The sequence below is a fragment of the Prunus mume genome, linkage group LG4 (genome assembly GCF_029339155.1).
Source record: "Prunus mume cultivar Tortuosa linkage group LG4, ASM2933915v1, whole genome shotgun sequence".
Lineage (NCBI taxonomy): Eukaryota > Viridiplantae > Streptophyta > Magnoliopsida > Rosales > Rosaceae > Prunus > Prunus mume.
In genome coordinates, this window is record NC_142701.1 from 26,317,630 (window position 1) to 26,329,867 (window position 12,238).

Below are 12,238 nucleotides of genomic sequence, written 5' to 3' on the forward strand. Positions count from 1 at the left end.
TTTAATATTGTTGATAAAAATTACCAACATTTTCCTCTTTCAACTTAATCATATATCGTCCAATATTATTCTTGTTGAAGTTTTGTCCCTTTTTTTCACTTTAAAGCTGAATTCGTATAAAGGCTTGTAGTTTAAATGGTTAAAAACACTTACTCATACACAAGTCCTTGCTTCGATTCCCTCTCTCCCAATATTTACGGCTCTGGTCAACACTCCACCAACTTTAGCTTAAGTAAGTATTACAATAATTTGAGGAAACAATGTTAGGTGTTTTAGTTTAGTGGTTTGGTACTTCAATTGTCACGCGAATCTTTTTTTTTCATTTTCATAAACCAGACACAACGAATTACAAACTAACACTTCAAAAGTAAGGCAGCCTGTTGGGAGCATGCAGACAAAAAATCAAAAGCAGGATTCCAGGTGGGTAAAGATGTGTGTGTAGTAACAAGCTACACGATGCTGCATTCATATTCTTACAATGTGTTTTGACTATTAGACAATTTTATGCCTGTTGAAAACTGAATTTTCTGCTCATGTGGAAATTGCAGCTTTCTACATATAACTTTCATTTTTGTTTGTAATACGTATATATATGAGTGGACATCATCATCTGCAGACAAATCCAGATCCTTTTTCATCGTTAGCTTAGATAAAGTGAATGGTATGAAGATTACAGCCTAGTAGTTGGTGGAGGCACGAAAGGCTACAGCTACGCATGGGAAGTCTCAGTTAATGGGATGCCGGGTTCCTTTTGAGTGTAGAAAAGCTGCTGACAAACAGGATACCAGCGGAGTCTAGCATCCTATGTGACAAAGTTGACCTTTGAGATTGGATTGTAGATACTTTATTGAGGTTAATTTTCTCATTTGCATAAGTTTTTTTTCAATGAAATCATCAATTTTTGGATAAACAATCAACGAAAAAGGGATTTGTGAAAACAAACTTAAATCTCAGGGGGTATTCGTGTAATGTTTGAGACATGAGGGGAGTTTTGTGAAAACACAAGAAACCTCAGGGGGTGTTAGTGTAAATAGAAATATATTTAATAGTTTGACTGGTAGCTAATTTATGACTGAGAATTAATAACTGTTGCAATCTTTTAAACTTCGTCACTTTTTGCTTCTGTGGATATGAGGCATGCACGTCACTGGCCTGGTAAGGTTTAGTTTGATGGTCTCCATGCGGTCTTTATTTATAATGCTAGGTGGCTTCTGGACGCTTGAAGTAACTAGCAGGCACAAAATGAGCTGGCTGCAAGCATACAACACTGGCCAAAAGAAAACATGGAGGGTTATAACTTGGGTGTGAGAAAAGGAGCTTGGACTAGAGAGGAAGATGATCTTCTGAGGCAGTGCATTGAGAAACAAGGAGAAGGAAAGTGGCACCAAGTTCCTTACAAAGCAGGTATTAATGTGAAATATAACTCCAAAAGAGGGATAGATTATAGATATATGGTATATAGAGCTACAGCTTGATTAAGTACTGAAGCGTTGTCTTATTATTGTTTCTTAACACGCACAAAAACGACATCCTAAACTTCTCCACTCATTGTCAATTGGTTTTCTGTACGTGTTCTGCTCAAGGGATGTCATACATAAAAGGCCATTTTGATATCCAACATTGGGAACTTCCTCAAGAAAACACATTGTAGATATGCATATTGTAAAGATGTTACAAAATTCTAAAGGTTTAAACTTTTTTTTTTTTTAATTCATAAATTTTATAGGCTTATTTTTTGATATACCCCCAAAAAGTGTATTTGAGTCTCACTTTGCTTCCTGAAACTCATTTTGTCTCACTTTACTCTATGTTTCACACATACTTGTCTCACTTTACTCCATTTTTCATAACATATTAATTAAAATTTTCAATTTCAATTTTAAAACTTAAAATCCATTTCAAAAAATTGTAAATAAAATTAATTGAAAAAAGAAGATTAAAACAAAAACAAAAACTGCATAGACCAAATCTCTGCCCCATTATCTCTCCCTCATCTTCCTCTCTTTCTCCTTTTCTCTGTCAGTTATCTCTTCCATCTGTGAATGGTGCCTCTGGTTTTGTTCCCCCAACTACCCAAATCACCCCCACCCTTGAGCCTTACATGTAACCCAACAGAAGGACCGTTTGCACAGAGAGAGAGAGAGAGAGAGAGAAAGAGAGGGCATATAGTGGGTCGAGGATGGGAGGCTGAGGTTTGGGTTGCGGGTAACAGAGACATAGACAGAGAGAGAAAAGAGGAGGATGGGGCAGAGGGGGAGGGGGAAACGGATGGGGAGGTGGAGGGGCATGGGTAGGGATGTAGTTTTTTGTTTTTTGTTTTAATCTTATTTTTTCTCAAATATTAATTTTCTTTACAAATTTGTTATGGATTTCATGACACATTTTGTGATAAAAACTCAATTTTTGCATTATGCACGTCTGCAGGATTAAGCAGATGCAGGAAGAGCTGTAGACTAAGGTGGTTGAACTATTTGAAGCCAAATATCAAGAGAGGAGACTTTACGGAAGATGAAGTAGATCTAATAATTAGGCTTCACAAGCTTTTAGGAAACAGGTACCAATAAATGTCTCTTTCCTTATCCCACATGGTTCTTTCATCACATCCCATTAAAAAAAAAAACTAAAATCCACAATCGCCGACATGCATCCCGTGCTTTGTTTTCTATATTATATCTTCTGTTGTTTATCTCAGTACGCATGCACAACCGCTAAAAGCACTAGAAGGGCCATGTAGCCACGCATGATGTATCTTAATCTCTATGAATCGTAAAACATAGTGATCATATATGTTAAAACATTCACAGAAGGTTTTTTTATCACAAATAGTCCTCAGGTTTGTGAAATTATCATCTTTTTTTTTTTTTGTTGGGTGATAGTACTAATGGTCCTTGAGGTTATCCTCCACATATCAAAATATCAGTTTTCATATTTTTTTTTTTTGTTGGGTGATAGTACTAATGGTCCTTGAGGTTATCCTCCACATATCAAAATAGTTTCTGTCGTCAGTTTTCATCAAATTTTTGTTAAAATGCTGATGTGGCATATATGTAGGGCCACACATAGTATAGTGCCACGTAGCTTTAATAAAAGATTTAATATATGTAAAAATTAAATTAATTTTTTTTTAGAAAAAAGAAAAAGAAAATTAAAACTTCAATTTAAATACTAAAAAACCTGTCGCCAGCCCTCCCTTCCGTCTTCTCCTCTGCCGTCTTTTCCCTCTGTTCTCTCTCCCCCTCTCCCTCTCCCTTTGTTCTATCTCTCCTTCTACAGTGCCGACGGCCCTATCTTAAATGCCTTGAAGAAATTAATTGTAACTTTGTTACCATTTCTTATTACTGTGGCTGCATAGTTAAGCCCAGCATACAAGATTTCATAGTTAGTATCTACAGTTCATGTCAAGTACCTGCATCTGGGTTAATGAATCACATGCCCAACTCATGTGCAGCTATAGGTAAACACCAGTTCAACTTCTACCATCACAGCAACTACAAACCATTTCAAGTTCATAACAAAGAGCCATAACTACCTTTCCAAATTTGGACCCCTATGCTTTCCCCAACCATTGAAACCAATTATGTTCTTGCATCAAATACCAACCCGGTTCTTTACTTGCCTGACCATCACCCCCAAATCTGATAGAGAGAGAGAGAGAGAGAGAGAGAGGAGGTGGAGGTGAGTGGGGCGACAGGTTAGAAGGAGAGGCGAGAGAGTTTTTAAATAAAAAAAAATTTAACGTTTAATCTTATTTTTAAATTTAATTTTCTTTTTAAATATATTAATATTTTATTTAAAACCACCTGGCTATACATTATTGGATGTGTGCCCCACATATATGTCATGTCATCTTTTTAATAGAAAATTTGAAGTTGACGGCATGGACTATTTTGATGTGTGGAGTATAACCTTAAGGACTATTAATGTCACCAAAAAAAAAAATTGAGGATTAAAGACGATAATTTCACAAACCTCATGGACCATTTGTGATTTAAAAAACCTTTACATAAAGGTTTAAATTTGTCTGAAATAACATGGGGTAAACTCAACAATGCTTCCTACGGAAGATAAACAACAACTTGGTTGGAAAATCTTGATGTACAAATTCCTTGTACTATATAATCTTTTATCCTGTGATTAGGTGAGGAAAATAAACTTCCAAAATTGGATAAAAGTTAGAATTTCTAAAATAACATAGTCTAATCCCTTCTAAAATACCACAATCCCAAGTACTGTCACCGCCATCACATCTTTCTAACAAAACCAACAAACCCTTTTATAGTAGCAGAAATATAAACCTCCTTTGTTGGAAAAACATCACATCTTTCTACTTTTTTTTTTTGTGTGTATCATAGCACAAATGTATTGATTTATTTTCTCATGCTATCTGTCGAAGGTGGTCATTGATTGCTGGAAGGCTTCCAGGAAGGACAGCGAATGATGTGAAAAACTATTGGAACACTCGACTGCGGATGGATTCTCGTCTGAAAAAGCTGAAAGATAAAACCCAGGAAACAATAAAGATCATTGTAATAAGACCTCAACCCCGAAGCTTCATCAAGAGTTCAAATTGTTTGAGCAGTAAAGAACCAATTTTGGACCATATTCAAACAGTCGAGAATTTTAGTACACCGTCACAAACATCACCATCAACAAAGAATGGAAATGATTGGTGGGAAACCTTTTTAGATGATGAGGATGCTTTTGAAAGAGCTACATGCTATGGTCTAGCGTTAGAGGAAGAAGAGTTCACAAGTTTTTGGGTTGATGATATGCCACGATCGAAAAGACAGTGTACCAATGCTTCAGAACGAGGACTAGGTGGAGGTGATTTCTCTTTTAACGTGGACCTTTGGAATCATTCAAAACAATAATAGAGAAAGAAATTCTTGTACGAAATATAACTATCACTGGCTTTGTTTTCATTCAAATGAATGTCTTGGTGTCCAAGGCCTAGTTTGGGATTGTTGTGCTTTAAAAAGAATCAGCTATAAAGTAAAGCAGTTAAACATTTGGTAAACTGTAATTTTAAAAGTGTTGTGAGTATAAGCGATGTCAGGCGTTTGATAAATTTCTGTAAAAGTGCTGTAACTATTCATAATGACTAAAATAAACATGATGCTAAAAGTGTTTTTTTACTAATATGTTTTGTAAAAAATAAACCTTGAAAGTGTTATTATACTTTTCTCCCTAAAAATTATATTAATCTTTTCTTAAAGAAAAATAAAAATTCAATTTTTGAACAAAATATATCATTTATTTTCTAGGACCAAATATAACCAACAATGGGTAAGAAAGCTTTCAACTTGGAAGAATTAGAGTTGAAGGAGAGCAATGTCGCCCTGCCATTGAAGGACCTTTTGGACCATATGGATTCCATCCCTAAAAACTATCGAGAGATTGAAGAATACATATATCCCTAAAAACTATAATCAATAGCTTTGAAGAGATTGATAATCTACATTTGAAAAGAGATTGAATGAATCGTCTGCAAACTTGGGAGGCTACAGGAGATTAGTGAATAGATTGATAACTTGGGAGGCTACAGGAAATACCAAACGTTGGTGTCTGCAGACTTGAGAGAAATACGAGAGATAAATTTCTAACCTAATAATGGTATTTGTGGAATTGCAAAAAATTCATTAAAGGGAGCGTGCTGCTTCAATTGAAAGCAGCTTTAAAAAGCAACCCCAAGGATGCTACTAAAAGAGCTACAGGTTCTGATCTTGGGTTAGATGAAGAACTGCTCGCAAGTTTTGGGGTTAATAATGATATGCCACAATCGACAAGAACATGCATCAATTTTTCTAAAGAAGGTCTAAGTAGAGGTGATTTCTCTTTTAGCATGGACCTTTGGAATCATTCAAATGAAGAATAGAGAAAGTAAGTCTTAAGTCTTAGTAGTATTGTGTTTTTTTATAGTAAGTCTTAAGTCTTAGTAGTATTGTATTTTTTATAGTGTTTGTCCCACATTGAAAAGTTAAGGGACCTAGCCTGGGTTTATAAGGAGTTGAGGTACTCCTTTTATTGCCAATTGAGTTTGGAGTGGAAACTCAACTTCCTTTATGATAGTAGAGTAAGGCTTCACATGTGGGCCCAACCGCCACATGTGCTTCCACATCTCCTATTGTTCTTCCAAGTATTTTCCTTCAATTCATATCATGTTGTTGTACCAAATACAACTGTCAACATTTGCATTAGTAGCCGTTATTTTGGTTTGTTTCATTGAAATGAGATCTCTATCACCATCATTTCTAGTGTTTTTTACATTTGGAATAAGTCGAAGAGACCTTTAGGTTTTCTGTGTAGTTTTCACCTCGCTTGGTTTTTTCAACCGTTATCTCTGTTTGGTTGTTTTGAGTTTTGCAATCTTAGTTGGAATGTCTATGCCAGAGTTTCTTCGATCATGTGTATCATTAGTGAAAGCACACCAGATTGTCTTAGTTTTGATGTTAGATTGTGGCTAATTTGTATTGGCTTTTTATGGCTAGTGACTTTTTTGACTAAATTATGAATGAAATTCCAAAATTTCTCAACCCAAAAAAAAAAATCAGCATATGTAAAATCATGATCTATCTATGATTTTTGCAAGTTCTAACGTCTATAATGTTTACCTTTTCATCAACATAACTAAGACTACTATGTTGCACCGATACTCTTAATTAGAAGGGGGTGTTCATATCTGATACTCCTATACTCATGTCTGATACTCCGATACTCTGATACTCGTATCCGATATGTTGATACTCTTACTGTCTTCCAATAATGTCAATTTTAAAAACTCTATCTGTAAAGACTCAGCCTCTTCTTTTTTATAGAAGCTAGGTCTTCATATAAAGACTTGTATTTTGTGTTTTTTTATGGAGACTTGTATTTTGTGTTTAGTTTTATGTTTTGAAGTTATGAGGGACGATTATAACACGATGGATGCAATATTAATTTTTGCGATTTATATTAATTTTTTTTAATATATATTATTTTAATTGTCGTATTGGTGTCATACTCGTATCCTAGTTTTTGGAATTTCACCTTATCGACGAATCATACCAGCATATTTGTACTCATACCCGTGCAACATAATTATTAATTCCTTCTCGATGTTTGGTGTCTAGTTACATGTTGTTTTTAATTGAACTTATGTTGTACTTGTTTTTAATTTCACTATTGTTGTATTTGTTGTTATTCAAAATTAAATAAAATTATGTTTTTGGCACTTGAAATTTTTAGGTTAAAGTATTCATTAACATAAATTCAGATATATAAAAAATTAAATAAAACTAAAATGTTAACAAAACAAGATTAAAACAATTGTGAAACAATTAATAAAACTAAGGACTTAATTTTGAAATTGCAAGATTAAAGGAAAAAAACTACCTTAACAAATATTAAAACAATAGTGAAATAATTTTATTTGAGCGACGCCTTTTGGGATCCACTACAAATTCTTTTTCAATTCCAAACCATGTATTTTTCTCTTCTTCATTCACATATAATCCTTGCAAAAAATTAGAAAAATTCAACATCATTGAGGTATCTAATTATTACCAACAAAATAGATGAGCACCGTGCAACATAGTTATTAATTCCTTCTTGATGTTTGGTGTCTAGTTACATGTTGTTTTTAATTGAACTTATGTTGTACTTGTTTTTAATTTCACTATTGTTGTATTTGTTTTTATTCGAAATTAAATAAAATTATGTTTTTGGCACTTGAAATTTTTAGGTTAAAGTATTCATTAACATAAATTCAGATATATAAAAACTTAAATAAAATTAAAATGTTAACAAAACAAGATTAAAACAATTGTGAAACAATTAATAAAACTAAGGACTCAATTTTGAAATTGTAAGATTAGGGGGAAAAAACTACCTTAACAAAGATTAAAACAATAGTGAAATAATTTTATTTGAGCGATGCCTTTTGGGATCCACTACAAATTCTTTTTCAATAATCCAAACCATGTATTTTTATCTTCTTCATTCACATATAATCCTTGCAAAAAAATTAGGAAAATTCAACATCATTGAGGTATCTAATTATTACCAACAAAATAGACGAACACCGTGCTTCAAGAAAATACTAAAATGACAATTTTTATTTATCTATACTAAAACTGAAATTACAAAACGAACTCCCTAGGTTAATTTCACTATTGTTGTACTTGTTTTTAATTTCACTATTGTTGTATTTGTTTTTATTCGAAATTAAATAAAATTATGTTTTTGGCACTTGAAATTTTTAGGTTAAAGTATTCATTAACATAAATTCAGATATATAAAAACTTAAATAAAATTAAAATGTTAACAAAACAAGATTAAAACAATTGTGAAACAATTAATAAAACTAAGGACTCAATTTTGAAATTGTAAGATTAGGGGGAAAAACTACCTTAACAATAGTGAAATAATTTTATTTGAGCGACGCCTTTTGGGATGCACTACAAATTCTTTTTCAATAATCCAAACCATGTATTTTTCTCTTCTTCATTCACATATAATCCTTGCGAAAAAATAAGGAAAATTCAACATCATTGAGGTATCTAATTATTACCAACAAAATAGATGAACACCGTGCTTCAAGGAAATACTAAAATGACAATTTTTATTTATTTATACTAAAACTGAAATTACAAAACGAACCCCCTAGGACAAGAAAGCCCAAAGAGTTCAAAATAAAAGGAGAATAGATTGACAAAGGAAGCCCAAGATCCCAACTAACTTGTGACGAGAACCCATAGCCTAGCTTGGCAATCGCGTCCGCAGTGAATCTTACCTACCTAAACACATGCTAAAGCGAAAAGAAGCTGTAGAAGAGCTATGGAGCCAAATATCTTGAATGATTTGTTGGATACTCCAAGGGGAAGTAACTTTTTTGAGGACGCTGTCAATAACAAGTTTGGAGTCACCTTCTACCACAATATGACCCCAACCTCTATCAATGGCAATAGCGAGAGCATCCTAGTGAGCAACACTTTCAGCCACATTTATAGAATTTTCACCAATGTTATTGGCATCAGCCAGTAACACATGACCATCACTATTCGAATGACAAAATCAGTGGTGGCTTGAGAATTAATGACAAATCCATCGAAGTTCATTTTAATACAAGCTTAAGGATGTGGTAATCATTCCTTTTTTCGACCAAATGGTTATGCTGCCAATAATCCATACCAACAGTAGCTGCAACATGAAAACAACTGTGGCTGAGAGTCTCGGAACAACATATTATTCATGGCTTCCTAGATCTTCCAACAAATGAGAATAGCTTTGGACAAGTGATCCAGACCTGGGGGTTGAGTAGTGCAAGCTAAAGAGGATAACTAACTAATGAAATCACCAACATGCGAAGGAAGGGAAAGCAGAGGAGCATCCCTAAACATTCCTAGCAAAGCAACAATCCACAAACAGGTGTTGAATGGTTTCAAGCTGCTATTAGCAAAAAAGGCAGTTATGACACAGCTGGGGCATAAATCTATGGAGTCTAGCTCTCACTTGAAGGATTTTCTAACAAACATCCAAGAAAAAATCTTCACTTTATGAGGGATTTCAAGTTTCCACATTTTTTAAGAAGACGAGCTTGGGGGTATGAGGGGTGTCCCTGGACTTGAATATTGAAGGCACTTTTAATGGTGAAGGAGCCACTAGGGTTAGGGCCCCAAACCATTTGATCCTGCAAATTAGAGATAGGAAGAGGAACTGTTAAAATTTTACCAACCAAATCATCATCCAAAGCTTGAGAGAGTGTATTTCTGTCCCAATTGTTATTGGTAATAAAATATGGGACTTTCTCAAGATTCTAGGGAGCTCTTTGGTGCTCAGGAATTAGGTCAAGAATAGGGAAACAGTACTACATTTTACAATTTGCGTGAACGAGAATTTGTCACGCAAAGTACATTTTAGTCGCACAAATTTCAGCGCGACAAAAACTTGGTCGCACAAAGATCGTGAAGAAAAACTTTGCACAACCAAGGTTTTTTCATTAGTCGCGCAAAGTGACTTTGTGCGACAAAACAATATTGGTTGCGCAAAGTTTTGCGCAACAAAAAAATATTGGTCGCCCAAAGTGACTTTGCGCGACGAAAAATATTGATCGTGCAAAGTTTTGCCGACCGAAAAACATTGGTCACGCAAAGTCTTAAAAAAATTTAAAAAATAAAAATTCCCGTCCCTTTTTGGTACCGCCCAAATTTTGAGTTTTGCGACAAATACTAACGTCGCGCAAATATTTTTAGCGATTTTTAACTAAAATAAACTAATTTAATAGTTTGCGCGACGAAATATTTTGTCGCGCAAGGTTTTTACTTTTTGTTTTATTATTTCTTTAATATTAATTTAATTATATTAATTTATCCAAAATTTTACTTTTTAAATTTAATTTAATTGTATGTTTTTTTTAATTACTTTAATTTAAATTGATATTAATTTAATTATATTAATTTTTCAAATTTTTACTTTTAAAATTTAATTTAATTGTATGGTTTTTTTTTAATTACTTTAATTTAAGTTGACATATTCAAAATAAAATTACATATGAAAAATAGTGATCAAATTATCGAATAAATATATATATAATATTCAAAATGTACTCATAAATTAATAAAGTACAATAATAAAATCCTAATACAAGCCTATTATGGTTGTAGTGGCGGAGGATATGTTTTGATAGCTTCCTAATCCTCAACTTTAGCCGTCAAAGTCTCGATGACTCCCTACAAAAAAACAAATATGGTCAAATAACCAAAAAAAAAAAAATTGGTATAATCTCCCCTAAAATTGTTATACCACAAATCCAACCCAAACTCCAATCATTACCCTATACTCAACCCCAAACCCCACACCCCACACATACTCAAAACTAACTCCAAAAACACATATTAATGAAAAAAAAAATTAAAATTTTGAGAGAATATACCTTTTGGCAAGATTGAGAGTGAGTGAGAATGAGAGGGAGAAGTGAGTGTGAAAGAATTAGAGAAGATAGTGAGAGAGAGATGAGAGAGTGAGTGAGAGTGAGAGATTAAGTGAGAGGAGTGGCTGAGAGAGAAATGGTGGGATTTGGGGACAAGGAAAGAGAGAGGAGAGGTAAGAGTAGAGAAAGACATTGAGAAAATGGTGGAAGAGTTATTTTGATTTTAAAAAACGTATCACTTTGTGCAACGAAAAATATGTTGGTAGCACAAAGTTTTGTGCGACAAAAAATTTAGAATATTGGTCATCCAAAGTTTTGTGCTACGAATACTGGAATATTGGTCACGCAAAGTCTTAAAAAATTATTAAAATAAAAATAAAAAATTTACGCGTCCTATTTTTGCACCCGTAAATTTTTAAATTTTGAGCGACGAAAAATACATATTAGTCGCATAAAGTCTAAAAAATTATATATAAAAATTCAGCGTCCCATTTTTGGTACCCACCCAAATTTTTGGTGACGAAAAATATATATTGGTCGTGCAAAGTTTTGAGCAACAAAAAATATTAGTCATGCAAAGTCTAAATTTTTTTTTTTTTTTTTAAAATCTCTCGTCCCATTTTGGTACCCCAAATTTTAGAGTTTTGTCGACAACTGTTGATCGCGCAAACTTTTGAGAGACAAAAAATTGGTTCGTAGCACAATATTTATAAAAATAATTGTTATGAATAATAAAAAATAAAATAATTTTATTTTACGATGTAAAATATAAATAAGGTTAAAGCTACTTAATAAATATATATACTATTCAATTTCTTAAGTGTTATACGTACAAAATAAATAAATTTAAAGCTACTTAATAAATATATATATATATAACTACTTAATAAATATATATATATACACACACACACCATTCAACGATCCAACCGTCAGACTTGTTTGTATATACTTCAAGATCGTATACCCCAAAAATCACAAAAAACAAACATTCAGAGATCTAGTAACGGGACAAAACTAAATAAATCACGATTTAACGGTTATTTTAACTCCGATTTTGATGATTTTTTATAGCTACACTCCTTGGCCCTATACGAATACAATGACTGAATTTGATATTCAATTTAAAATATTTATATTAGTGGATACTATAAAATCTTATGTTATATTTAATGAAAGTATAAATAAACTCTTAATTGTTAGTGAATATATTGTTTTGATGGCATACACATTCTACGAAACTAGTTTCAAAGATCCAACCGTCTAACTTGTTTGTTTATACTTCAAGATCATATACGCCAAAAATAAAATAAAAATGAACATTCAGAGATC

General features: G+C 33.0%; 1 protein-coding gene across 1 annotated transcript; it reads left to right on the top strand.

The window, feature by feature from the left end:
- The first annotated feature begins 1,173 nt into the window (after positions 1 to 1,173).
- LOC103342478 (transcription factor MYB1-like) lies at positions 1,174 to 5,044 on the top strand. The gene is made up of 3 exons (XM_008246103.2): positions 1,174 to 1,404; positions 2,425 to 2,554; positions 4,394 to 5,044. Exons 1-3 carry the CDS (start codon positions 1,284 to 1,286, stop codon positions 4,869 to 4,871), a joined length of 729 nt encoding a protein of 242 aa, XP_008244325.2. The 5' UTR covers positions 1,174 to 1,283; the 3' UTR covers positions 4,872 to 5,044.
- The last annotated feature ends 7,194 nt before the right edge of the window (positions 5,045 to 12,238 follow it).

What these genes read in the sequence shown, in the direction of transcription:
- LOC103342478 (XM_008246103.2), top strand. Translation starts at nt 1,284, where the DNA reads ATGGAGGGTTATAACTTGGGTGTGAGAAAAGGAGCTTGGACTAGAGAG. An exon ending in CCAAGTTCCTTACAAAGCAG is followed by an intron (nt 1,405 to 2,424) that starts GTATTAATGTGA and finishes GCACGTCTGCAG; the next exon opens with GATTAAGCAGATGCAGGAAG. An exon ending in CACAAGCTTTTAGGAAACAG is followed by an intron (nt 2,555 to 4,393) that starts GTACCAATAAAT and finishes TATCTGTCGAAG; the next exon opens with GTGGTCATTGATTGCTGGAA.